Consider the following 27,118-nt stretch of genomic DNA (forward strand, 5'->3'; position numbering starts at 1 on the left):
CGTCTCCCCCCTGCGGGCGGACCGGTCCACTTGCGGCCCTCCTATTGGTCGCGCCGGGAGTCTCCCGCCTGCCTCTCGGGTAGCCGCGGGACGGAGCGGGGTGCAGACGGGAAGTTGCGGCTGCCAGCGAGGCGGACCGGTCGGATGGAGGCCACACGCCACCCCGAGGCTGCGTAGGCCGCGCGGAGGGAGACGCCGCTCGGTCGGCCTGGGGTCGGGAGCCGCGGCCCGGGAACCACCGGACGGACAGAGGTTTCCGGCGGGTTCGGCCCGGGGGAGGCCGGGTCGCTGAGCGGCGGCGCAGCCCCTCCCTCTCCAGGCAGGGAGCGAGGCCCCGAGCTGGGCGGAGGCTCGTCCCAGGGCGCACCGCGGCGCCGCCGCTGGGCACGGGCACGGCCGGCCGGCCGGGCGCGCGGGGGCCGCCGCCCCCTGCGGGGCGCCCTCGGCCGGCTGGGCCACGGCCCGGGCGTGGGTGGGGGCTCCGGGGGACGGCTGCCCGCCCTGAGGGTTCGAATCCGGGGCCTGGCACCTGGCAGCGCTAGGCCCTCGGGCCGCGGCAGTCGCGGTAATGGCAGCCACCGTTTGCCGACGGCCGCGCCTCGCGACTTGTTCGCCCTGTGTCACCCAAACAGCGGTCCCGTGTGACAGGTAGAATCCTCAACCCCTTTTTACAGAGTAGGAGATTGGGGCCTTAGGGAGCTTGCCCAAGGTCACGCATCTCCTAACGGCCAGAGCCGGGATTCAAACCCGCCGCGTCCTCCTCTAGGACCGTCACTCGTAGCCACTGCCTTCACCTCCCCCAAGTTCACTGATGAACCCGCTGGAAGCTCAGTTTCCTCAGGAGGGGTATTGATGATTCCCGTGGTTGTCTGGGGCCTCACTGAGAAACTGTCCCTAAAAGCTCCTGGCACGCTGCCCCGGACGCAGGAAGTGCCCAGGGAGCGACGGCTCGTCACCTAACACGAAATGCCTGGGGTCCAAAATAACACTTTGTGTCGTCTGTCTCCTTCAGGATTTGTGGGTGGAAGGCAGGCATGGTCAGACCCATTTCACTGACTGGAACGCAGAGACAGGACGTGTCTCTCTCCACGTCTTTCGGCCAGTAAAAGCAGCCAAGCTGGAGCCCAAAGCCCGGTGTCCTGACTCCCAGCGGGGGGCCCCCTGCACCAACCATGAGCCGCCTGCTCTGGAAGAAGGTGGCCGGCGCCACCACCGTCGGGCCAGGGCCAGTTCCAGCTCCCGGGCGCTGGGGCTCCGGCTCCGGCCCCGCCCCCGTCCCCAGCGACGGGCCGCCGCCGCCGCGGCCGCAGCAAGTGCCATCCTCGGAGGGCGGGCAGCAGCGGCACAACCCGTTGCACATCCAGATGCTCTCGAGAGGGCTTCACGAGCAAATCTTCGGGCGCGGCGCGGAGAAGCCCGGCGAGGCCGCGGTGCGCCGCAGCGTCGAGCACCTGCAGAGGCACGGGCTCTGGGGGCAGCCGGCCACGCCCTTGCCGGACGTGGAGCTGCGCCTGCCGCCCCTCTACGGGGGCAGCCTGGACCAGCACTTCCGCCTCCTGGCCCAGAAGCAGAGCCTGCCCTACCTGGAGGCGGCCAACTCGTTATTGCGGGCCCGGCTGCCCCCCCGGCCCCCGAGCTGGGCCTGGGCGGAGGGCTGGACCCGGTACGGCCCCGCGGGGGAGGCCGTACCCGTGGCCATCCCCGAGGAGCGGGCCCTGGTGTTCGACGTGGAGGTCTGCTTGGCAGAGGGAACCTGCCCCACGCTGGCGGTGGCCATATCCCCCTCGGCCTGGTAAGTAGGGGCTGGGCTCGGGTGGGGACTTCAGCTCACGTGGGGGGCCCAGCTTAATAGTTTGGCTCAGTGAACGTTTATTGAACTCCCACTGTGTGCCAGGCGGGTGCTCTTCTAGGGACTGCGGATTCCTTGGTGAACTCAAAGAGGCTTGACCCTAGCTTTCACAGAGCTTCCATTTTGGCGGGAAGATACAGGCAGGAAACAGCCTCCCAGGCAGATGTCAGGTGGTGATAGGGGCCATGTGGAGAATTTCAGTAGACCGTTGTACTTGGGACTGACGGGGAGAGCACTTGTGGTTACCATGATTTGGTGCCTTCCCCCCCCTCCCCTAATAGCTTCCTGAGAAGTTAGTCCAAAATGTTTAAACAGCATTTCTGTCTGCGGACGCTATTGGTTATTGTGGGCAGGAGAACTCTCCCTTTTGTGGGACTGTCCCAGGAGGTATAAGACATTTGGCGTCCCCAGCCGCTCTCTTAAATACCAGAGCGAGTATCCTGGCAAGTCACAAATGTACTCCACCCCGAGGCAGCAACCCCCCGCCCCCCACCATCCCCAGTTGAGAAACATTGCTTCCTTCCCCCAGCCTCCCAAGCAGGCATTTTGGTCCCCAAAAGGTATATCCAAATCTCTCTTCTTTTGAAATAACTTTCTAAGTGCTACCCACGTTTCTTTTTCAAACAATGATGGCAGTCCTGTTTCTCCCCTTTTTTATTCTTCATTCCAGGATTAAAATACTATTTACAACCTTAAAGCTTTCAGGCATGGCCAGCAAAAAAGTTAGCAGTTTCTTTATTCCTATTGGAAGCTACATCTTTGTAAAGAAAGCTGCGAAATGTTAAATATGCAGTTGAAAATGGTGAAAACATGGCTAAATAGATAAGGTAGGCATTAATGGCTGCAAAGAGCGAAACTAGATTCCGCATTGATTTAGTTCCAGTGAAGATGAGCCTCTCAGTGCTTACTATGTAACTCGGTCAAGATAGAGGGAATGCGCCCATCGTTTCAGAAGGTAAAGCAGGCGATGGTGGCAGAAGGAGAATTAGGAAACCAGTGGCAAGAAAGACTTGTCTTTTGATCTCTTGGTCCTTTTTGGCCATTTTACCTGAAGTCCCCTTTTCTCTTCCTCCTCCTTCCTCTCCCTGCCCTTCCCGTCCACCTCTCATCTTCATCCCGTTGCTGCCAGAGGTGCCAGGGGCACTGCTGAGGCCTGGGCGCATCTGGGGACCTGCCTCCTGGGAGCCTGGCTATGGTGGGGAGCAGGGTTACCAGGTGGGGGCCCTCATAGCAGTCCACTTCGAACTTGGGCATGTCCCCGCCCCATAGCTGTGTAACACCAAGTTCCAGAACAGCCGGAAACTTTGGGGGGGGGGGGGATCGGTGGGTGGCTTAGACATCCCATAGGGCAGCTTCCCAGGGTCACCGGTAAGGACCGTGGTCATCAGCCGAGAGGGGCATCACACGGGTGTCAGCATTTCTCTGAGATTCATAGGAGAAGCGTAGAGTATTAATGGCATTGATCTGACTCATCTTAAATTTTCCAAAGTTGTTTGCATTTTGGCTTTCTTTCTTTCTTTCTTTTTTTAATCATAAATTTATAGTAAGACCGCTCTCGTGCACAGCCACAGACCCAGATCTTGGCACCAGCATGACTTTTTATTGCTACTAGAGTTCCTGTCCTCACCATAGCCTCGAATATTTGACATTTTCTAGCCTTTTCTTCAGGGGTGTTTTCAAGGGCTTTGAAAGCGGGGAGGAGGTTTCAGCCTGCGCCCCAGCGTATCAGCAGCAGTTGGAGTGTGAGTTAGATTTCAGCAGGTTGAAAACTAGGAATCTGTTTCTGCCAGTAGCCCCCTCCTCTTAAGAAACAGTTTCATGTTTGTTGAAACTGTTGAGGCAGATGGCCCCCGCCCCCCGCCCCAACCCCTGCAGAGGGTTGTAGGAAGCTCCTTTGCACCTGTGCTGGCCACACGCGGCCTGGTCACCACTTTGATGCTGACTGGCTCTGATCTGTTGGCATGATCTGTCGTTCACAGCAGGCTTTTCTTCAGTGGCCATTTCCGCATGCTTAGCCCCGCGGATCTTGAGCGCACTCCAGCCTTCCCCCACCCCCTTCGCCCCCCCCCCCCCCCCCCCCCCCGTCCCGAATTGGGGTCCTCAGTCCCTCCCGGCCCCGCCCCTGCACACGAGCACACGGTCCTTCCATTGCACAGCGCCGCCCACAAGATGTGGGATTCGGTCTGTCCTTCAGAATCTGTCCAGCCATTAGGTGATTCATCCTGTACATGTGCAGCATTTGCTTTTGGTTTTTTGTTTGTTTTCTTTTTTTGCCACTTGCAACTAAAAAAACATTTTTCCACTTTGGATTCTGTTGTAATTGTCTCTCTCCTTCGCTAGCATTTTGAATACCTGCTGTCTTGTGCTTAAAGACCTGAGGGGTTGACAGCGTTCATAAACAGCACAGACTTTGTGAACACTGGACCTAGCAAGCGCCTTGATGGCCCGGGCTGGATGCCTGTGTTGGACACCCAGTACTGTGGCACTTAGTTCCGTTTTTATCCGTGGAAGTGAAAAGTAAAGGTTTTATAACCTCCCTCCCACACACCCACCTGACCTCCAGCTCTGTGAGGGTCAGGAGCACCCCTTGGTCTTCCTGGTGTCCCAGCCGCTAGTGCAGGACCTGGCGTGTGGCGGTAGGTGCGCGGTGGGTGTTGTGGGGCGGGAGTTGAATGGCTCTGTGCCGAACCCGTCTGCCTCTCACCTCCCTCAGGTATTCCTGGTGCAGCCGGCGGCTGGTGGAAGAGCGTTACTCTTGGACCAGCCAGCTGTCGCCGGCTGACCTCATTCCTCTGGAGGTCCCAGCCAGCGCCGGCGGCCCCACCCAGCGGGACTGGCAGGAGCAGTTGGTGGTGGGGCACAACGTTTGCTTTGATCGCGCCCATATCAGGGAGCAGTACCTGATCCAGGTAAGGTTCCTGGGGCCAGCTGGAGGTTCTGGCGTGGGGTGGCCCCAGACCTCTGATCTCAGTGGCTAGGGAAGACGTCGCTCTTCTTGTAGCAGCTCAGGGCCTCCTGTTGACCAGCCTTGCCCCTGGTCCTTGTGCCCAGGACTCGCCTGGTACGGGACCTGAGTCGTCACAGAGTACTAACATCTCTTGTCTCTGTGTGGCGTTTTAGAGCTTCGTGTGGGTCTTTGGCCACACAGCCTGGGCTCACATCCTGCCTCAGCCAGGGACCAGCAGTGTGAGCGCCTTAACATCCTCAGTTTCCTTATCTGTGAAAAGAGAGATTAGATAGAGGCTCCTTAGAGCCTCGGTTTCGTTATCTGTCAAAAAAGGAAGCTGGCAGAAGCTGCCTTGTAGCATCCCCGGGGAGGTTTGAACAGTGCGCACGTCAGACACTCAGAACCATGCCCGGTGGGTGCTTGTGGCATCCTGAATTTTATGAGAGGTGTCCTTTCATCGCCTCCTCACAACCACCCCAGGAGAAAGGGCAGGCGAGGGCAGCCTTGGCGTATAGCCGAGGCTCACACAGCCTTGTGAGTAGCAGGGCTGGGCCAGGAACTGAGCCTGGGAGCTCGGAAGGCCTCGTTTTGGACACTCTGTTCCCAAGGCGGCCCTCAGAGCTGTTGCTGGAGGCCGGGGAGGACTTGAGTGTTGGGACTGAGCCAGGCCCGCACCTGCAGGGGTGGCTCGGATTTGGGAGGGCAGGCCCGTCACAGTCGGAGGGAGAAGCACGAGCACGCGTGAGCTGGTCTTCAGCGTTGGAAGGCCGTGTGACCGGAGGAGGCCGGGGTGGGGCTGGTGGGTTGACGGCACCGAAGCAGGGCTGGAGTGGCCCCAGCCGCAGCCCCTCTCCTCCTCAGGGTTCCCGCATGCGCTTTCTGGACACCATGAGCATGCACATGGCCATCTCGGGGCTCAGCGGCTTCCAGCGCAGTCTGTGGATGGCAGCCAAACAGGGCAAGCGCAAGGCCCGGCACCCCACGCAGCGAGGCCAGAAGTCCCAAAACAAAGCCAGCGGCCCAGTGGTGAGAGCTAGCTGCCGGAGGCCAGAGCGGGGCACTTGGGACCGTCTCAGCAGCCTGCCTGCCTGCCTGCCTGCCTGTCCTGAGGCCAGGCTGATGTGCTGTATCCCTTGCTCCGGGCCCCCTAGATCTCAGCCTGGGACTGGCTGGACATCAGCAGTGTCAATAACCTGGCAGACGTGCACAGCCTCTACGTGGGGGGGCCTCCCTTAGAGAAGGAGCCTCGAGAGCTGTTTGTCAAGGGTAGCATGAAGGACGTCCGTGAGAACTTCCAGGTACGGCGCTGGAGCGGGGCTCTGGGGAGGTGGGTGTGGCAGACCCTAGCCGACCCGACCCCGGGGAGTATAGCTGCCACACCTGACCCTGAGACCTGGCCATGGTAGTGGGATGGCTGCCCACCCAGCGCCTTCCTGTCGCCTGTGCCAGGACCTGATGCAGTACTGTGCCCAGGACGTGTGGGCCACCTACGAGGTTTTCCAGCAGCAGCTACCACTCTTCTTGGAGAGGTGAGGGGGGGCCCCGGTGAGAACCCTGGGGGTCAGCAGGTTCCCGGTAGCTGGGTCCTCCGTGTTCAGGTGGTGCTGGGTCTTTGTCAGGCCGTGGACCTTGGCCTTTCCGGGTTGTGAGAATGGAGCTACTCAGTGTACTGGTGGCCACCTGGGTCCTGGGCTCTGGGTTTCTACAGAGGCCTGGAGGGGAGGGCCGAGGGCTGTGCCCGGGTTTCACGTGCCTGGTCCTGGGTAATGCAGCGCCCTCTCCGTACCCAGATCCTGAGCCGGCCATCTGAATCCTTCACATTCATCATGGTCATGTTTGCTAGCGAGTCACTCTTACGGTGTGGCCAGTCACGAGTGTCACCTAGCCTGGCTCAAATCTTGACTGTCCTAACTCGTTTGCCCTTGGGCAAGTCACTAGGTTTCTCTGAGCCTCAGTGTGTCCGTCTGTGAAGCGCACACAGATAGTACCGGACTCCCCCAGTTGTGAGCACAGCGCCTGGCACTTAGCTGTTATTCAGGGGGTGGCAGCCATTTTCACGTTTGGATCTGTAATTCCCGTGTTATCCCCGAGGATGGGGTTACCCCTAGATCTATCCAGCTTATGGATCTAGGAACTGAGGCTCAGAGAGGTGAAGCGACTTGCCCACTGTCTCACGGCTATGACATAGTCAAGCTGGAGTCGAGAGCCTGGTCTCGCTTAAGAGCTGTGCCACGTGGGTGGCTGGGCTGCGGCTTTCCGGACTGGCTCAGGTATTGGGGCCCAAGCCCGCTTTGTTGTGGTCATTGATGACCACCCTGGCCTTTGCCCCGCAGGTGTCCCCACCCAGTGACCCTGGCCGGCATGCTGGAGATGGGTGTCTCCTACCTGCCTGTCAACCAGAACTGGGAGCGGTACCTGGCCGAGGCACAGAGCACCTACGAGGAGCTCCAGCGGGAGATGAAGAAGTCACTGATGGACCTGGCCGACGACGCCTGCCAGCTGCTCTCAGGAGAGAGGTAGCCAGGCCTTGGGAGGGCAGGATCTAGGGGGGCGTGGGCCGGCCAGAGGCCTGCCTTAGCTTGGCCATCCCCTGCCCTGGTGGCCTGGCTCTGCAGGTACAAAGAAGACCCTTGGCTCTGGGACCTGGAGTGGGGCCTGCAGGAGTTTAAACAGAAGAAGGTGAAGCAGGTGAAGAGGAAGGAGCCAGTTGCAGCCAGCCAGTTGCCCACCGAGGGGGCTGGGGCTCCTGGGGATCCCAAGGACCAGGAAGGTGGGGAAGCACCGGCAGGAGGTGGGGGCAGAGGTGGTCCCTGGGGAGGTCCTGGGCCCCAGGGGGCCATCGGAAGGGGCAGCTTCAGCCTTCCGGGGAGGAGTCGGCCGGGCAGGTCTTCTTGAGAGGCTCTTCCCCCCCCGGGCCTGATCGTCCTGCCCACCCCATGCAGACCCCGGCCCCCCTAGTGAGGAGGAGGAGGCTCAGCGAGATGTCACGGCCCGCGCCTGCTTGGAGCATCTGAAGGGGACCGCAGAGATCCTGCCCAAGCGCCCCCAGCACCTTCCTGGACACCCTGGGTGAGTCCTGTCCCCTCCCGTTAGGCCTCCGCTGTTCCGGGCCCCAGCACAGAGGTGGTGTGCGTGTGGGCCCTTCCTGCCTGGCTGCCATCCGTTCTGCTGTCTTCCAGTCCTCCTGGCGTCTGCTCCCTCTGACCCCCGGCTCCCTGGTCTCACTCAGTACGAGTACACTGAACACCTGCCGTGTGCCGGGCCCACGGCAGCCACTGCACAGATAGGAACACGGCTCCTTTCCAGGAGCTCCTTCTAGGAGGAGCCAGGTGTGACGACCGGCCAGTGCAGCCGGTCTTCATAACCACGATGAGGAGGAGGAGTGAGCAGGATTGAGGCAGTACCTAATTCTCTCTGGGGAAATCAAGGCTTCCTTGAGGAGGTGATTTTTTATCTGAGCCTCATCGACTGGCAGAGATGAGAAAATGGGCGGCCAGGGCGAACAGCGGGGTACTGACTCGGCACCTGCGTGACCCGGGGTGTGTCGTCTTGGGCGGGGTGCCTCACCGCCTTGTGCTGGCTGAACTGTGCGTGAGAGGCGGAGCTTGGGAGGCCCTGGAGGGTCTCTAGAGCAGCGGTGGGGACGGATGTGCTGTCTCCTCTGGCCTGTCACCCTGTACGAAATGGAGCTTGGGAGGGAGCCCAGTCCTGGGCCCTGCTTGTGGGCCTGACATAGGATCTTTCTTTTCAGATATTTGAATTATTCTAGGGGACTTTATGGGGCCCTGGCTCATCTGGTGACTATAGACTGAAGTCATCAGAAAGCCCAGGGGGCTTTAGAGGATGGGTGGGTCAGGTCACAGGAGAAGGAACCCGGGTTGCAGTCCCATGCTGTCCTCCCCCCACCACTGTGACACTGCTCTCTTCTGGCGGGACGTAGGTGGTACCGGAAGCTCTGCCCCCGGTTAGATGACCCTGCATGGACCCCGGGCCCTAGCCTCCTCAGCCTGCAGATGCGGGTCACTCCCAAACTCATGGCGATGACCTGGGATGGCTTTCCTCTGCACTTCTCGGAGCGGCATGGCTGGGGGTACCTGGTGCCCGGGCGGCGGGACAACTTGGCTAAGGCACCGGCGGAAGCTGCCCTGGCATCAGCTGGGGTGGCCTGCCCCTACAGGTGAGGCTTAGGCTCAGGGCAGGAAGGGGCGGAGCCTAAGGACCTTTTCCCCCTGCCGAACAAGCAAGCCCAGCTTGGGCTAGTGGGAAGAGCTGGGGTCTGAGAGTCTGGGTTCTTTTTTCCGTGGCTGCCCTTTCCACCCGGGCCTTGGCGCCCTGTGGAGGTTTAACGCCCTGCCCTTGGGTCTTGCCGGACCCCAGCTGCCTTCACAGGAACGTCAGAGCAGGGGCCATCAGAAGCAGCAGGGCAGACGGGCTTGAGTGTAAGGTACTGAGCGCTAGAGATGTTCTGTGTTCGTAAAACTTTTGTTGCGGTGCTCCCCTCACGTGAGACACCGTGGTTCTCCCCATCTTAGAGTTGGCAGAATAAAGGCCTAGGAAAGCCGGCTGACTTGTCTAAGGCCCTAAACCCTGAGCTTTTGACAGGTGTTGGGGACAAGCCATGGCATTTGACGTGGCCCAGGTTGAGAGTCCTGGCTCTGCAGGCCAGCCTGAGTCATCCGTGGGGTCTTCGGGACAAAAGGGGCTGGGGTCCAGCAGGGGCGGCCGGGCTTGACCTCCCTCTGCTCCAGGGGAGCAGAGCTTTTCCAGGGGAGGCGGTGGCCGTGTGCTCGGGAGGAGCTTAGATCTGGGTCAGACCAGCCCTGGCACCCTAGCCTGCCACCGGTGGGCCGTGTCCCTTGTGATTTGCCACTCCCGAAGAACCAGGGAAAGCGCCGTCCGGCTCTGCCTCAGGGCTGGTTCTGAGGACTGACAGGGAGTTGTGGAAGGCCCCCAGCGAGCTGCCCGGCCCCGCGCGGGCCCCAGTAATCAGAGGCTGCTGCTGCTGTTCTCTGCCCAGAGCCATCGAGTCCCTGTACAGGAAGCACTGTCTTGAACAGGGGAAGCAGCAGCCGGAGCCCCAGGAGGCAGGCCTGGCGGAGGAGTTCCTGCTCGCTGACGACAGCGCCGTGTGGCAGACGGTGAGGGCGGCCCCGAACCTGGGCTCTGGAGTCTCTGCTCCCTCCCAACGACCCACAGCCTTGTTGGGGGCGGTGTGGGGGAGGTGGGGGACGACACTGGGGGCACTGGGTCACTCACCCCAGGCTGGCTTGGGCTGTGTGAATGTCTTGGGGAGGGGCCGGTGGAGCTGGGCCAGCCTGGCCCCCTGCTTCACTTCTGGGCACCTGGGCCCATCCAGGTGGAAGAGCTGGGCTGCCTGGAGGCGGAGGCGGAGGCCAGGGAGGAGCGCTGTGGAGCAGCAGTCCCCGATCAGCCCCCGGCTCCGGTGAGCGGGGCTTCTGCTCTGGGCTTCTCTGGGTGGGTGCTGGGTGGCCGGGCCCTGCTCTTGTGCCCAAGTCGCTCTCCCCTGCCAGAGAGTTCCCGAGGTCTCCGGGGGGTTGGGGAGAAGCTGCCTTGCCCTTGGGTTGCCCAGCGTTTGTCGGAGGCCTAGGAGGAAGCCTGATCCTTGGGGCCATCCTGCCATCTCCCAGCTTCCTGTTCGCCTCTTCAGGCCCTTTTCCCACGCCCTACCCCGTGGCCCTCGCTGAATGCAGGTGCTGGAGCAGGGCCTCATCTAGGTGTGTGGCCCCCACAGACTGCTGCTGGTGGCCCCAGAGCCAGCCAGCCAGCCTATCACCATGGCAACGGACCTTACAATGACGTGGATGTTCCCGGCTGCTGGTTCTTCAAGCTGCCTCACAAGGTGTGTGTCCGGTTCACGGCTGTGCTGCCCTCGCTGTGCTGGGGGCCCACGGGCCCCCAGGGTGACTCGGGCCCGGAACCACCCTCTGCAGGAACGACACGCCTGATGGGGCAGAGCGTGATCCCAGACGGCTCACCGTCTCTCAGTGTGTTTTCCGAGGGGCGTGGTGGTGGGACGGAATGACATAGGGCCTGTTGGGTGTCCGCCACCACATCTGTTGCATGATGGCTTCTGTTGACTGATGGTTTGTTGCCCGGGTCAACTGTGGTCCGGAAGCAGATGATCTTCCTTCTGACGTGTCATCAGAAGGTCACTAGCAGCCTAACGCTGGTCCCAGTGCCTGCGTCACTCCCCTCCCTTCATCTCACGTCAGTACAAGGAGGGTGAATGCAGTACGTGAGATGTCTTGAGAGGGGGAAGCCACGTTCACTTCACGTTTATTACAGGTCATTATTCCGTTCTGTTCTATTAGGTATTGTTGATCTCCCTGCGTGTAGTTAAGTTTTATCGTAGATACATAAGGAAAAAAGCATGTATGGGTCAGCATTGTCTGTGGTTTCAGGCATCTGGGCATCTTGGAACGCACCTCTCCCCCTGCCCCCCACACACAGACAAGGGGGGATGGCTGTGTCGTGAAGGGAGCGGGTGTGTTGCAATCAGGGGTTTGCCCCAGGCTGCTCTGCACGAGGTTCTGGGCTCAGTGTTGGGCGGAGCTGAGGTGCACAGGGCATTGATGGGCTCTCTGGCCAGGGGTCTGCTACCAGCTTCCAGCCCCTGCTCCCTTTGCCCTTTCCAGGATGGCAGCAGCTTCAATGTGGGCAGTCCCTTTGCCAAGGACTTCTTGCCCAAGATGGAGGACGGCACGCTACAGGCCGGCCCAGGAGGCGCCAGTGGGCCCCGTGCCTTGGAAATCAACAAAATGATTTCTTTCTGGAGGAATGCCCATAAACGAATCAGGTGGGCCACTGTCGGAAGGCAGAGACATGTTGTCTATACTCCTGGCCACGCCGCGGCAGCCCTGGCCCCTTTCCCCCCACCTTGCACCCCTGACCCAAGGCCCGGCTACTGGTTCTGGTCCCGTGGGAACGCAGGCAAGTCTCTTGCCTCCCTAGCTTCAGTTTCCGTGCTTACGTTGAAAGAGTGGTGCCGTAGGGCCTTGATGGTGTAGCTGCTGGAGCCCTGGGTGTGGCTGAGGACCGTGGAGGGTTGGTGGCCTGAGAGCTGCATCCGGGACTGGGAGCTGGGTCCTGAGGCTGAGAATGGCAGTGGACTCACCCTCAAGGCTGGCTCGGCGTGGGGGGTGGGGGGTGGGGGGGCTCCAGCAGCATGCTGCTGCGACAAGGGCACTTCCCTGGCTGCTGAGGTCCGTCCCAGGCATGGCCGAGGCACTCGTGGCAGGACTGACGTAGTGGCCTGGCCAGGTCTCAGGTGGCTTACGCTCCTGAGTGGTAGGTTCTTGGGCCTGTCCTGAATGCAGTCTGTGTGAAGAGGGGGAGGCTGGGCAAGGAGGGGGCACAGTAGCCTCCAAAGCTGAGCCTGGGGGTGGATTCTCCTCACAGACGTCCTAAACCTCAGTCCATCTGTCCCCACAGCTCCCAGATGGTGGTGTGGCTGCCCAGGTCAGCTCTGCCCCGTGCCGTGACCAGGTATGGCCTGCCGGGTGGTTGTGGGGATCGCAGAACTGAGTGGGGACGGGCCCGAGGACCCTGGCAAACTGCCGAGACTCGTGTCCTCCCCCACCCTGCCAGGCACCCCCGCTATGATGAGGAAGGCCGCTACGGGGCCATCTTGCCTCAGGTGGTGACCGCCGGCACCATCACCCGCCGGGCTGTGGAGCCCACGTGGCTCACTGCCAGCAACGCCCGGGTACGTGCCCTCTGCGCCTCTGGACGTTGCGCTTCCTCTCCTGTGTCTCTAGAAACTGGGGTGTGGAGGGCCTTCGGTGAGGAGCAGGAGAAGGAACCGAAGATCTGGGGCAGGCAGGACTCAAGTTCAAATCTAGCTCCACGGCTCGTCTGTTCCTTCAGCAGACGTGGTCTGGGTACCGCCTCGTAGCCAGATGTTGACGTGTGCGTGATCTGTACGGCCGCGGTGGTGTTTAGGTGGGGCCAGGGTCAGGTCAGGCGTGGAGGGTGGGCGTCTTTACCTGTCGCCCTCACTGCTGCCAGCTGGCCCTCCCCGGAACTGTGGAGTTTGGGGCAGTTGTGTGGAGTCTGGGGCAGTTGTGTGGGCAGTTGTGTGGAGTTTGGGGCAGTTGTGGGGCAGTTGTGTGGCCCCTCGGGAGAGGCCCAGCATCCTCCCTCAAGTCTGGCTCCGGGGAGCGGGTGGGAGGTGTCTCACCAGGGTAGCTGGTGAGGGTCTGACCTCGCTGTTCTGCAGCCTGACCGAGTAGGCAGCGAGTTGAAGGCCATGGTACAGGCCCCACCCGGCTACGTCCTCGTGGGTGCCGACGTGGACTCGCAGGAGCTGTGGATCGCGGCTGTGCTTGGAGACGCCCACTTCGCGGGCATGCACGGTGAGCCGGAAGCGGGGCCGGGCCGTTCGCTGGCAAAAGGTCTCCGAGCCGCCCTTCTCACGCCCGCCTCTACCCGCTCTGCCCCTCCCCGCAGGCTGCACGGCCTTCGGCTGGATGACACTGCAGGGCAGGAAGAGCAGGGGCACCGACCTACACAGTAAGACCGCCTCGACGGTGGGCATCAGCCGTGAGCACGCCAAGATCTTCAACTATGGCCGCATCTACGGGGCGGGACAGCCCTTCGCCGAGCGCCTGCTCATGCAGTTCAACCACCGGCTCACACGTCAGGAGGCAGCCGAGAAGGCCCAGCAGATGTACGCCGTCACCAAGGGCCTTCGCAGGTGAGGGTCCCTCCCCCGTCTGTTACCCCCGGGGCCTCAGGCCTGCCCTGCTCCCCTTTACTGCTCTCCTCCCGTTTCCCATCACCTGAGCCTTCTCTTGGCCCCTTTCCGTTCAGACCTCTGACCTTGCCCCAGGACGGTTTGTCCTTAGGTTGTGCCATTTGCTGCTTTAATAACCTTACACAGTCTTCCTCATAGAGCGAAGGCTGTCCTTTTGTTGCGTTGCCACCGAGTGGCGGCACGTCGACAGCCGTGGTCATGCAGAACACCCAGGGGGAACCGGGCAGGCCCTGGGTGGGACAGCAGGAGTTGACAGGAAGGAGCCGTGCAACACCGGACTCCTTTGACTGTGCAACAGGAGGAAGCCTCCCCAGGCTCCAGCTCGTTCCCTCTGGCGGCGCCTTTTGTGTGCTCAGGGTTGTAGTGGGCTCCTAGGAGGGTTCCCGAAGCAAGTGTTGGAGGAGAGGTGCACGGCCAGCTTCCGTAGGTACGCTCTGCAGCGACCGTGTCCAAGTAGCCGGCCACCTCGTGAGACCGAAGGGTAGGCAGGTGATGGTGTGGCGGTGACTATACACGTGCAGACGGGGGGGCGGGGTACCATGCAGAGTAGGGGGGGTGTGCGGCTTGCACGGGGGGCGCAAGAGCAGTGAGAGGTAGGGCTGTCAGAGAATCTGAAGGCGTCACACAAGAGTCTGGGTCGGGAGCGCGGGAGGGGGAGCCTTGGTGCTGCTTTGAGGTGGTGAGTGACAAGGCTCCGGAGCCATGAGGGGACAGGCCTGGTGTTGTCACAGGCTGCGAAGCCAAGAGTCGGGTGACGGGAATGGAGGTCATCAACCGGCCTGGCTGTGGTCATTTTCTCTGGATGCCCTTTTCCCTTCAAGGAGCTTCCCATTTGCTACTGCCCCTCCGGCCAGGCTGCTGGCCTTTGCTGCCTACGGAACTAAAACATGGCAGCTGTTGGTCATTCGGTGGTTCCTGACCGCGTCTGCGGCATCTGCCTTCGTGGCGGAATCTGTCCCTTACTGGGCTACCGTGGCACAGCCCACAATAGCCCGGGCTCCTGTCTGGGCTTCACCTTTGCCCGGCGACTCCCTTGCTGGCTCTCGGCTGGTTTCTCCCTGAAGCAGAGCCCATGGGGATCTGGGGACACTCCTGGCCCCGGGCTTGGCACACAGGAGGCGATCCCACAGGAACGGTAATGATGACGCTGCCCCTAGGTACCGGCTTTCGGATGAGGGGGAGTGGCTGGTGAGGGAGTTGGACCTCCCCGTGGACAGGACTGAAGATGGCTGGGTTTCCCTGCAGGATCTGCGCAAGATCCAGAGAGAAGCTTCAAGAAAGTGAGCGCCCTCTGTGTACCAAGGACGGCGGGGAGGGGTCCGGGCTGGCCCCAGGAGAGCTGCGATGCCTCGTTTTCAGTTCTGAGAGGCTGAAAGGCAAAGCTTCCCCTTTCCCCCCCTGGTCCCCAGGTCACACTGGAAGAAGTGGGAGGTGGTCGCCGAACGAGCGTGGATGGGGGGCACAGAGTCAGAAATGTTCAACAAGCTGGAGAGCATCGCCACGTCTGACACCCCATGTACCCCCGTGCTGGGCTGCCGTATCAGCCGAGCCCTGGAGCCCTCGGCCGTCCAGGGGGAGGTAATCTCACTGTCTTTGGAGCCCGAGCAGAGGGGTCACGGGAGGGCAGGGCTCCTCCCCAGAGCGAGCTGGTGTGCGGCACCACCCCTCTGACCCATGCCCTCCTTCCCCCAGTTTATGACCAGTCGTGTGAACTGGGTGGTGCAGAGCTCTGCTGTGGACTATTTGCACCTCATGCTCGTGGCCATGAAGTGGCTTTTTGAAGAATTTGCCATCGATGGGCGCTTCTGCATCAGCATCCACGACGAGGTCCGCTACCTGGTGCGAGAAGAGGACCGCTACCGCGCGGCCCTGGCCCTGCAGATCACCAACCTCCTGACCAGGTACGCGGGGCCCGGGGCCTCTCTGGCCGGCCACGTGCTCCTGTGCGGGGCTGTGGACCAGGCTCGGGCATGCTCTGTGCGTTTTCACTGCCCCAGAAGTGCTGGTTTCAGGTTTTATGTCTAGTTGAAAAAGACGGTCTTGAAAAGACCGGTCTCAACTTTTAAGAAAGATTTCTTGGGTTTGAAAAGTATGTACCCAGACCAGATCAGGGAGGTAGAGAGGTCTGGGAGGTGTTCTGAAGAGTGGCTGTCCTCTTGTCCTCCCCTAGGCACACACCTTGGTTTTGCAGATCAAACGCCAGATAGCTTTTCTCCGTTCGGACGAGAGGGTTTTCTTTCATCCGTAAATGTTTCCTTAAGTGCCAAAAGTTTGTTATTTGGACTACCAACAGAAAACGTTGTTAAATGTGACTTAGAGTGTATTTTTATAGTAAGATTCCTAGTTTACGTGGCTTAAATGGTAACTATAGTTCCATGTTAGTCTGCCACTCAGAACCAGTTTGGGACCCAGATCTGTCCTAATGGGCAAATAAGAAGTACTCTGCACATTAACACGGTCTCCGCTGCCCTCTTACAGCTAAGGGTCCTCATAGGTTTTGAATATCGTTTGGCCCAGTAAGTCAAATTTTGTACATCAATAAAGCGGACCAAACCGTGGGGGGAGAAAAGATGTGTTTGGGTCCCTGATTTCATTTTGGTGTCGGCGGGAGGGGTCCGGCTGCTGGGTGGAGGGCTGTGCTGGACACGCCTGAGAGGAGGTGGGGTCTTTTTCAGGTGCATGTTTGCCCATAAGCTGGGCCTGGATGACCTGCCCCAGTCAGTCGCCTTTTTCAGTACAGTCGATATTGACCAGTGCCTCAGGAAGGAAGTGACCATGGATTGTAAAACCCCTTCCAACCCAACTGGGATGGAAAGGAGATACGGGATTCCCCAGGGTGAGCTCCACGCATTTGTTTGTTGTGCGTAGAACACAAGGTGGACTCGAAAGCCGTCTCGGGCAGCGGGAAGCTCAAGGCTGCCGGCGGCTCCTCCAGTTAATCATGTGCCGCGGGCCCGAGGTGAACATGCTGTTCAAATCGCAGAGGAACGGGTTTCTAGAGAGCTGTTCACGTACACAAAGAAACCAGACCTCAAGATATTCGCTATGTACTATTATTCTCTCTCCAACCACACCAAAAATGCGTTTTAAGATTTATTGTATAAACTCAAAGTGCATTCTCAAGAGAAAAAAAAACTGTGCTTTGAATAATCTGAACAAGTTAAAGCAACAACTTCTTTAGTACAGAACAGACACTCCCACTCCTCCGGCCTCCCCGCTCCCTTCCGGGCGCAGAGGTACAGTTGTCGAGGAAGCATCCTAACCAGCTTGCACTCTCTTTCAGGTGAAGCGCTGGATATTTACCAGATAATTGAACTCACCAAAGGCTCCTTGGAGAAATGAAGCCCGCCTGGACCGTAGCTCTGCCCGGAGGCCCTGTATTTGCTCCCGTGGAGCTTCGTCAGGGCGGTGCGGGCTCCCACACTCAGGCTTTCAGCTGTGCTTTTTGCAAAAGGGTTTCCCTCGGGCCAGCCCTTCGTCAGTAGCAGGACCTGCCAGGCACGACGGCCTCTACCTGAAGGTGCAGTTGAGTTCAATGGGTTCGGAACCAAGACGCTAACACTGGTGCAGGCTGTGGGACAACGGGGCACTGTTGCTTGCTGGGTACAAAGAAAGCAGAAGCCCCAAAGTTCACATTAACTCAGGCATTTCATTTATTTTTTCCTTCTCTTCTTGGCGGGTTCTTTGTTCTGTCCCTCGTGCTCTGACGCAGTGCCCTAGAAGGGGAGAGAAGTCACGCTCTAATGTGATAAGCCTGCTCAGAGGCAGTGGAAATAAAAACAAAAATCCTTTATCTTCTCACCAAAGCCTGTGGTGGTGGTGCTTTCTCCACAGACAGAACAACCTCCTAGGAGTGGGAGGGGGAAGAGCGGGGAGGCCTCTAAAGTAGCGGAGCAGGCCCGTGCTAATGCCTTTCCTGCGGACAGACACGGGCGAGGACAGAGGCGCCTGGGTGCTGGGTGGCCCTGCGCCGGCTCAGTAAAAGGGCAGGAGACAGGGCCAGGTGTGTTACAGCCTGGGATGTGACCGCCCGAAGAACGTAGGTTCAAAATTTTTGAGAAGCGACAGATCAGGGTGGCTTATGTCAGTTTCCACGTCAGACGGACCTGAGCCAATGAAACTTGTAGGAGCTCACGGGGCTTGGGGGCGCTACTGCAACTGGAAGAGCTAACGGGCCAGAGGAGGCTGAGACGTGGGGGTGGGCTGCAGGAAGCTTTACCTGAACTCCTCACGACGAGGGCCCAGGGCGAGGAAGTAGTCATTTTCCAATGGTTCAAAAGGTCACAGGAGACCCCATGGTGAGAACGTGTGTCACCACCCCCTTTCTGGAAAGGTCTACCCCAAAATGTGCACAAAACTGGGTAACTTCATATGGTGCCAAACTCCTAGCCCTTCTCTTGACAGCCCTTAAGTTTCGGCTTCGCCTGACCCCCTCCGCCCCCTCTCTCTGGCCCCCTCCCCTCAGCCATGCTGCTCCCAGCCAGTAGGAAGGGTGGCCGGGCTTGCTGCGCTCCAGTCAGGAGCAGGCACTGACCTCGTCGTCGTCATCATCGTCGTCGTCGTCCTCCTCCTCCCGAAGAACCATATCCAGGATGTTTCCTTTGATCTTAAAGTCTCGTGAGGTGCTGAGCTTCATGTGCTGCATCAGGTTCACCTGCAACAGGTTTTCCTACCTATATGACAGGTCCCGCCAGGGCCACCCGGAGGTGCTGCTGCTGTGCCTCCAACGAACCCTTCGGTGCCGACTTGGAGCGAGCATGCGCCCACCTGACCTGCTTTTCGATCAGTCCCTAATGTGAGGTTTGCATTCAGGCCATCAGATCACAGAGCAAAGGGCTGTGGTTTCCCCACGCTGTGCCGCTTCTGTGTGCCAGGCCCCCTGGCAGGGTAAATGGAAACACTAGAAGATAACGGAGGATGTTTACCTTGGACTTCTTGGAAAGGTGGATGAGGAATTTTTCATACTGTTCGATGGCAAAGATGAGGTTAGGGATTGGCTTGGTTTCCCGAAGAACTCGGGCCTACAGGGCAAAGAAGACGAGACCTAAATTTCAGATTCAAGGGCTTCCAGAGTTGTCCTCTGAAACAGTCCGCAGAGCTGCTCTTGGCTTTGCAGGAGAAAGCTAGATCTGCCCTCCAGTCAAATGCAGGACTCCTCATATTCCAGTAATCTAAGATGTCTGCCAGTTCAATCTCCTCGAAGGACCTGGACGCGGATAAAGACAGCAGCATATCTCTCCATTTACAATTCCTCAGTACCTGTTTTACAGACCGGCTGGAAGAAGGACCGTTTGTAGAAATCTGGTTGCTTCCCTGACTTAACACAGTGAGCCCACCAGTGCCTTTCTAGTTTTCACCATTGGGATCAGATTTCTCCCAGTCTGATTTGTAATCTGTGGGTCCTCCCAAATGTACACACATCGATGTGTTCTGTACTTTTTTTTTTTTTATAAAGCCCACAATGGAGGACATTGTTTTTTCTTTTTTATCACATTATCTTGGAGATAGCTCTACGTCTGAACATTTCTATATGTGAACATTTAGATTTGTATTTTCTCACGCCTAAGTCGTATCCTACGGTATAAATAGACCATAAGCCTTTTAGCCAGTCCACTTAGTGCGTATCTTCCGTCTTGTAAGAGTTTTTCTAGTATCTCGCTTTTGCAAATGACACTACTACGACTGTCCTGGACACAGACCTTTACAGTTTCTACATCCTAAAAGTGGAACTGCTGTAAAGCACAGTGTGGAGATCTCCTGAAATACAGCACTTACTGCCAAACGGCCCCTGAGAGGCCACTACTGTGCACCTGTTCCAGCAGTGTCCGGGAGAACCCTCCTGTCCCCTCACTGACACTGGCATGTCCTTTAGAGGGCATCTTCCACACACATCAGCCCTTCCTAAAATAATTCCTTTCCAATGGGAATCCAAAGCCATTTCCATTTTTAAAGAAAGAGCTTGAGATTTTCTGGCACTTTCTGAATAAAGTATGCAGTTTTTGGTGGAGGAAAAAGATGTTCCACCTGAATATAAATCCTGTGAGCTGAGAAGCACACGTGCACCCACACACTGAGGTGGCAGCATTAATGAGCTCTAGTTCACACCTCTCACAACCTCCCCATTTTTGTCGCACGGTTCAGTGTTTTTTATACTGAGAGTTGTGCAGTCACCACAATAGATCTTAAGACATTTTCACACACACCCCAGAAAAATCCCATGCCTGTTTCACAGCAGCCACTCCCCCACCCCAGACAACCACTAATCTGCTTTCTGTCTTCTCAGACCTGCCTATTCTGGGCCTGTCACATAAATGGAAGCCTCCAGTATGTGCGGTCTTTCTGTGACTGGCTTCTTTCTCAAGGCTCACGAGTGCTGCTGCGTCAGCCGGCAGTGTGGGCTGCTTACCATGGCTGTGGCAACAGCAGCGGTTTTCCCCTTTTTCTTCTCTCCTGTGTATTTTAGGCTCTGACTCCTCTTGTTCTGAAGAAATAGAAACAAATTCTCTCATTCCTGAAGATTCTTCACGGGAGCTAGCAGGCCACTGGTCATTTTCGAAGAAGGTGAGGATAGCAGAATATGGGGACTCTATAGGGGACCACGTCCGGGTGGAGATAACTGACAGGAGATGCTGGAAGAGGGGGAACATTCTGTGATGCTTTACGATCCTCAGATTTTTTTTTTTTTTTTTTTTTAATCGCTGGGAGGTTTACAATCTCCCTCTTAGAACTAGCACATGAAAGTGAGGGCAGGAATGACTGTTCTTGTACCAGACCCACCAAGGGACTGGAGAGGTACAAAGGATGGTTGAAAACAGGGACTGTCACGATGGCAGCAGGAATAGGGATTTCCCAACTCGGCAGTTGGCTCAAAGGGTTTCCCACGAAGGAGAGGAAGCTGGAGAGGTTGCTCCCAGGGCCTCCAGCCTTCCCACTTCGAGGCAGACACCAGACATGTCCGTGTGCCACGTGGTTACGTGCCTGAGAAGGGTTCAGAGGTCATACGAACACTTTCCTGTGTTGTAAATAATCGCAAAAGGAACCAAAAAGTACAAGATGAGGCAGAAGACGGTCAAGACCTACGTCACGTGTGAGGCACACAAAACATGGGAACCTTTCCCTGAAGGGGCGTTGTGTGCCTTCCAAGAAGAAACACACAGGCCTCATGGGACAAGTAAGAGGTTTAAAAACGCAAAGCTGAAAATGGGGAGAATTGTACCACTAGAACCATGTGTGAGAGGCTGGAGTCTTAGTCCCATGGCATGTTCTGGAAATTAAGAAATGATAGGGATTCCAGAGGGGCTGGTATAAAGGTCTATTTTTAGTCCTAGAAGGCAGGGTAGAGAGTGAAGCCCTTTTAAGAAAGTGGCAGGGAAACAGCCATAGATCGAACCCATGTGACCAAGTGGGAAGCAAGGGGTCTTTCTAGAGGTGGTACCCAAGATGGGATCCTGTCCACTGCCCATTCCTGCTGATTTAGGAAGGACTGAAATCACAGCCAGAAGAGGCACCATTTAAAGGTACATGTTCTGAGCAGCATGCTTAAGGGTTTTGAATTACTGGTTTGCACTGCTTTCTTCTCATTGAGATCCAAGGCTGTGGGGAAAAGAGATGAGGCTGTAAGAAAATAAACAGCTCTCTGAAAGACGTGGCAAATGCAATGCTGCTTTTTAGATAAGAGGTGGAATTAATGGAGCCATACACTTTTTGCCCAGGGTTGCTCATTAAATACATCTCACAGAGAAAAATGTCTGCCTGTGGATCAGCTGACTTGTCAGGCTTTAAGTCAAATACAGATGGGGAAGGGGGAAAACACCCTGAGAACACATAAATTGGTTTTTGTGTGGGTGGGGGAAATGGGTCAGAAACATATGCAAAACCCTCCAATACTTTACATGACAACAAATATCAGGTGTGATTCTGGAGGAGGGATTGGCAAACTACAGCCCATAGGCCAAGACCAGACCACAGCTTGTTTCTGAAAATGAAGTCTCATTAGAACATAACCAACTGAGCCACCCAGGTGCCCCGAATGTGGGTAAGTGACCGGCTCCCGATTTTGGCTCAGGTTATAATCTCCTGGTTTGTGGGATCGAGCCCTGTGTGAGACTTCGCACTGAGCATGGAGCCTGCTTGGGATTCTATCTCTCCCTCCCTCCCTCCCTCTCTGGCACCTATGTGAACAGTTTTGAGCAAGCATGCAGGCGAGGTCCCAGGAGAGGGCCAGAAGAAACAGCTTGGTGAGAGCAGGTCATAAGCTGTGGCCAGACAGAAGACCTGACCCATAGCACGAGCCTGGCACAAAGGCAAGGGGACAGAGAACCTCAGCTATCGGCACACTATTCAGAACTTTTCTGGCCAAATGCAGATGACAGACTGCTCGGTCACTGATTCACAAGGGGAGGGGAGGAAGCACCCCCGATACCCATAACGAAGCAGTTACCGATGCAAGATGTGCCTGTGCACGATGCAGAGGGAGAGAACAAGTAGGGCTTCACTATGAAAGCAGTCACAGTCCATTGCTTGAACTGACCCGTTAGTGAACATCTGCTGGACTCCTTGAAGATCAGGAACTGCCCTGCAATACTTTGAACTTTAGTGACTAAGTGGCCCCCGAAGACACTGGGTCTTCAGGGCCCCTTTGGGACATTTGGCAATTTCTAGAGACATTTTTGGTTGTCACAACTGGGAGGCTGCTACTGGCATCTGGAAGGTGGAGGTCAGGGATGCTGCTCAATATCCCAGAATGCATGCAAGAGGCCCCACATCAAGGAATTATCCGGCTCAAGAGAGGCCAATGATGCAGAGCCGGCCAATCCCTGGTGTAAGCCAACAGTTAACAGTGACTCAAGTATTACAAGAACCTGATGGTATCTGCTGCCAAATGACATTTAAAATGTCTCCAAATCTTGAAAGAGCCCATCACTTTAATTTAGAAAGAGGAGAAAGAAAGGGGTCTGAGCAAATGACAGGAACAGCCCATACGCCCTCTGCCTCCTTGAAAGGGCTGCTGTTCCCAAATACACTGCACTGATCTCAGCCCTTTATGTGCTCACTCACACACTAAAGGACGGCTGATGGCATAGATTTAGAATCACCTAGAAATGAACCAAGTCACAGCCCAAGCATGCATATTCCTTCCCTGCTCCAAATGCAAGCATATCACTTTCTCCAAATTAAGTAAGACTTTTTTTTCTTTGTATAAATGAAGACCTCAAGCCTTGGCTTGATCCCAAAGGGGCAGTCACCTTTGGCTTACGGTAAGTAGGGAAGAAACTTCGTATACACTTGGCTCACATGATCAAGCGGTCCCATGGGGACACAGGAAGTCCTTTCTTACTGGAAGATCTATTTTGGTACTGACTCTGAACCACTTACCTGAATGTAAGAAATGAAAGAATAGCATAGGGGAGTCAGATGAGAACCGGACAGTTTTACCTGAAGCAAAAGAGAATAAAACCAATGTAACTGTAAGAATAAAATGCTTCCCCATTCCTAGGAAAGGAATTTGCAACTCACCAGCTTTTCCATATTTTTTGGAATTCCTCTGGAGCTCTGACACACCTGGAGATACTAACCAAAAATTTCCAGATTTAGTTTACATCCTCTAGCAATGTTCCCAGACACCTCCAGGTGACTCAGTGGGCTAAGGGAGTGGGGCTCACTGCTGACGAGATGGGAAAGAAAACAAGCTACCCTATTCACAGAGAAGCCTAGACACAAGCTCTCCTTTGTCCCCTCCTCAAGACTCCTGAGCCCCCCAGACAACAGGCAATGAAGGTTTTCTGTTTCCGACTTGCTCAGCTTACTACTTTAAAAATCCTTCAGGCTGATGGTCCCTACATCTAAAAAGCAATGACTTTGCTGTTTTTCCTTTAAAAATGCCAACAGAGGTACCTGGGTGGCTCAGTTGGTTAAGTGTCTGACTTTGGCTCAGGTCATGATCTCACCGTTCGTGAGTTTGAGCCCCATGTTGGGCTCCATGCTGACAGCTCAGAGTCTTAATTGAAGCCTACTTCGGATTCTGTGTCTCCCTCTCTCTCTGCCCCTTCTTCACTCACACTCTGTCTCTCTCTCCTTCAAAAATGAATACAAGCATTAAAAAAAATTTTTCTTTAAACTGCCAATAAAGGGGCAGCTGGGTGGCTCAGTCGGTTGAGGGACCAGACTGACTCCAGCTCGGGTCATGATCTCATGGTTCGTGGGTTTGACTCCCACATCGGGCTCTGTGCTGTTAGCACGGAGCCTGCTTGGATTCTCTGCACACACCCCCCCTTGGCCCCTCCCCCGCCTGCACATCCATGCTCTCAAAAATAAACAAACGTTAGAAAAATGCCAACAGAGAGAAGCAGCTTTCAGTATTTCCACTACAGAAGTGTAGGAGCCACACCACATGGCCAGATCCGCACCTTCTCAGAGATGGCCGCACTGCTGTTTGGGGACACCACGTGGGGGTCTACCACCTTTCTTGGATTGTCTACACCTTTCTAAGTATTTCATATGGATCACTGCCAGAACCAAAACTAAATCAGCCAGTTCCTACCACCTTCCGAATGTTTGCTGAGGACCAAAATATTCCAAGTGCAAGAAAAGAGTTCTCTGTTAACAGATTAAGCATAAGGAGCATTAACTGACACTTAGGGCAGACTATGCCTTGCATTTAAAAAAATTACCTTTCTCCTACCCAAGTACCTGACCTGACCCAAGTACCCGTAAGGCATTTAACACCTACTTGTTAATGGAAGGAGAGAAGGAATAAACACCTCTTTAGTGCCCAGACTGGTTTGAAACAGTGTAATTTGTGTGCAATAAGGAATCGGATTGAATTCTCTAGCTATAGTTTAGATTAAGTCTTAGAAGGCATTCGAAGGGGCAGAATTCTCAATTAGGGGTCACATACCTACATGCCAAAAAATAAGAGCCTCTAAAGGAGATTTAGAATTCATGTCATCAACTGTTTCTTCCTGGCCCATTATGGAGACACCTGCCACCTACTGACCAAACCAGAATCAAACCACGAGTTGCACGGAAAAAAGCAAAAAGAGCTCTGTACAGAGGCCTCCACAGCAGTGAGCAGCTGCCCTGGCCTAGTCTTGGGCTGGCTGGGGCAGCACGGTGGGAGTGGCTCTGGTCACCTCTCCGATACTCACGTATCTGACAAGTGCTGTGAGGATGGTGTACATTTTGCAAAGGTCCTTTAACAAGATGTCCACACAGCTGCCTGATGGCAGGGCTGTCTGCACCAGCTCGTGGAAAAATGTAAGCAGAGTTCCCAGCTGCATGATGATGGCTTTCTCGATAGGATGATTTGGTAGGGTTGCCTGAGAAGAGGCCTCTTCTAAAGGGAAATGAAATTGGCACATTCAGACCCACTGACCTTATTTTCCAGTTCAAGTGAAGGAAATTTAGAAATCAACTAACCACCATCAAACGGGAAGTCTGTAGGGACAACGAGCATGTAATTCATCATGCAGAGTGAATCAGTAGCCATTCTGTCATAAGCCACACTACAGTCTACTTTTTCCATCATGTTGGAAATCCGGCTCAAACCAACAAACGAATCAAGCTGCCCTTTTACACACCAATCTGGATTTTGGTGGACTCTTTTCACTATTCTTGAAACGCCATCCTGAACGCATCTTACCTGATAACATTTCTTGGCTCACTTGTCCCTTAAGCTTGGTGATCAGCCAGTCCACTTCTTCTAGGACTTTCTCAGCCTGACTCAGAACAAGTAACTGTGAAAGCAAAGAATGTCCGGTGTGGCTCACTGGTGGAACACAGCAACCACAGCCACCTGCAGGCGGGGTTACAGGCCTCAGGACACGAGCCACTACAATTTACTCTTCACATGGAATAAAATGGAAGGAACGATAAGACTATTTCCCATGGCTTGGGGATCCACACTTACACAAACAGTAGGAGCAGCTGTTCTCAAATTCACCATCGCAAAGTGATTTGTTTTCTCCATCTCTACATCCTGAGGAGGCAAACACAGGGGAGATACAATGGCAGTAAAGCTGTCCCCCAGTCGCGATCCCCACTCAGGGTGCCGTAAGCGAAGGCTCGCTACAGTACCTCGTCTATGTCTCCGAGATGCCCGTGGATGTCCTGGGACAAGTCACGCAGCAGGATGACAGGACTCTTATACAAAACATGGAGGCTGAAGAGCAAATTCATCAAGCCCTTACAAAACGAGGCATCCTCTAAGAGTGGGAAGGAGAGAAAATTGATAATTATAACCCAGTCTTTAGGGGATGGCGTGCCTACCCAGAAACGTGGCTTGCCATGTATGATACCGCAGTGCTGCGCACAGTCCATCCAGGGCAGCTCTCCCACCAAGGCACACTTCTGTCCATGGGCCCAAAGAAGGGAGAGGTTTCCTATCATTAGGCAGTCACTATCGCTGTATAACTAGTACCCGGATCAAGAAACAGAATGTTTCCAGCACCCCAGAAACTCCCCTCCTACCTCACTTGCCCCAGCAAGGAACTGGCTGTCCTGATTTCTACCATCACATCTAGTTTTGTCCGATTTTGAACTTTATGTAAATGGAACCAAGCAGTAAGTACTCTTTAAGTACTCTGGTTTCTTCTGTTCACCATCACGTTTGTGCAATTCCTGCACGTTATGTGTTGGTAGTTTGTGCGCGTGCACACGGCCATTCCTTTATCCACTCCACTGCTGACAGACAAGTGGGTTTGTTTCCGCCTATTAAAATAGCACTGCTGTGAGGATCCAGGAGTGGGACTGCTGGACTGTAATCAGATACTGCCCAACAGCTTCCCAAGCGGCTACGTCAAACGCAGACCTCCACCAGCGGCGGATGAGAGGGCTGACTGTGCCGCATCCTTACCAGTACTCGGTACTGTGGATCCTTCTCAGTTTGGTTACGCTGGTGACTGTGTAATGAGTACCTTTCCTTTTCAAAATGCAATATATTTGGTAAAGATGATTTTATATAAAGCCTAAAAGGAAACAAGAAAGGAAGCTTACCCTGGCTGTTTTCCTTGCAAATCTTGGATGTCCAGGATAACATCTGCACAAACTAGAGATTATTCAGATATTAAAGAAACATGCCAACAGACAAAACAGACCTAGGTGCTGTCAGACTGGAGGAGTCTAGACCTTTCCAAATCTCATCAGCTGCCAAAACATGTGCCTGGATCTAAAGTGATAATCTACTAAGAACAGCATAAAAATAAGTCTAAAATTATTAGAAGAATTAGTGATTCTTCTCTCACAATATAATAAACATATGACTTAATTCTCAGTCTGTGCTCTCATTAAGGACCAAAGGTCCTGAGGTCTGGACTCTTACCCCCCTGAGCTTCCTCTACCCCTACCACCATGGTCGAGGACTAGTGCACCCTTTTTCAACCCCTTCCCAAAGGCCTCATTCTTTCCACACTTGAGACATCTTTAAGAATATCAGTCTAATGGAGAGATGCAGGAGAATAAGATCCTGGCCATAAAGACAGCAGAATTAGCTTCTAGGAGCCAAGAGGCCAAAGGAGGTCAGAAGGCAGTAGGGGAAAGAAAGGAAGAA

The 27,118-nt window shown here is 55.7% G+C and overlaps 2 protein-coding genes across 7 annotated transcripts in view; one reads left to right on the top strand and one right to left on the bottom strand.

Moving 5' to 3' along the window:
* The first annotated feature begins 83 nt into the window (after positions 1–83).
* Positions 84–16,968, top strand: POLG (DNA polymerase gamma, catalytic subunit). 2 transcript variants are annotated; one of them, XM_060617680.3, is made up of 24 exons: positions 84–252; positions 1,013–1,792; positions 4,563–4,758; positions 5,658–5,822; positions 5,948–6,094; positions 6,246–6,325; positions 7,130–7,312; positions 7,412–7,566; positions 7,739–7,865; positions 8,737–8,973; positions 9,174–9,240; positions 9,854–9,934; positions 10,153–10,239; positions 10,549–10,656; positions 11,453–11,613; positions 12,249–12,302; positions 12,405–12,522; positions 13,036–13,171; positions 13,266–13,512; positions 14,730–14,852; positions 14,982–15,150; positions 15,265–15,473; positions 16,248–16,408; positions 16,856–16,968. In XM_060617680.3, exons 2-24 carry the CDS (start codon positions 1,173–1,175, stop codon positions 16,912–16,914), a joined length of 3,690 nt encoding a protein of 1,229 aa, XP_060473663.3. In that variant the 5' UTR covers positions 84–252; positions 1,013–1,172; the 3' UTR covers positions 16,915–16,968. The 2 variants fall into 2 exon arrangements, with proteins under 2 accessions (XP_060473663.3, XP_060473664.3); XM_060617681.3 differs by lacking the exon at positions 9,174–9,240 and having other exon boundaries at positions 85–252; positions 9,814–9,934.
* Positions 16,653–27,118, bottom strand: part of FANCI (FA complementation group I) — a 102,430-nt gene continuing 91,964 nt past the window's right edge. For 4 of the 5 annotated variants that reach the window (XM_060617674.3, XM_060617673.3, XM_060617677.3 and 1 more), the window contains exons 28-38: positions 26,566–26,617; positions 25,648–25,775; positions 25,481–25,549; positions 25,214–25,307; positions 24,720–24,907; positions 23,089–23,142; positions 22,948–23,007; positions 19,979–20,053; positions 18,498–18,593; positions 18,107–18,226; positions 16,653–17,288 (exon numbers count right to left, since the gene is read on the bottom strand). In XM_060617674.3, coding sequence (XP_060473657.2) covers positions 17,226–17,288; positions 18,107–18,226; positions 18,498–18,593; positions 19,979–20,053; positions 22,948–23,007; positions 23,089–23,142; positions 24,720–24,907; positions 25,214–25,307; positions 25,481–25,549; positions 25,648–25,775; positions 26,566–26,617 — 999 coding nt within the window. In that variant the 3' untranslated portion in view covers positions 16,653–17,225. The remainder of the gene's footprint in view (positions 17,289–18,106; positions 18,227–18,497; positions 18,594–19,978; positions 20,054–22,947; positions 23,008–23,088; positions 23,143–24,719; positions 24,908–25,213; positions 25,308–25,480; positions 25,550–25,647; positions 25,776–26,565; positions 26,618–27,118) is intronic. The other variant, XM_060617675.3, reaches the window with a different exon arrangement.

The sequence above is a fragment of the Panthera onca genome, chromosome B3, assembly GCF_046562875.1.
Source record: "Panthera onca isolate mPanOnc1 chromosome B3, mPanOnc1 haplotype 2, whole genome shotgun sequence".
Taxonomy (NCBI): Eukaryota; Metazoa; Chordata; class Mammalia; order Carnivora; family Felidae; genus Panthera; species Panthera onca.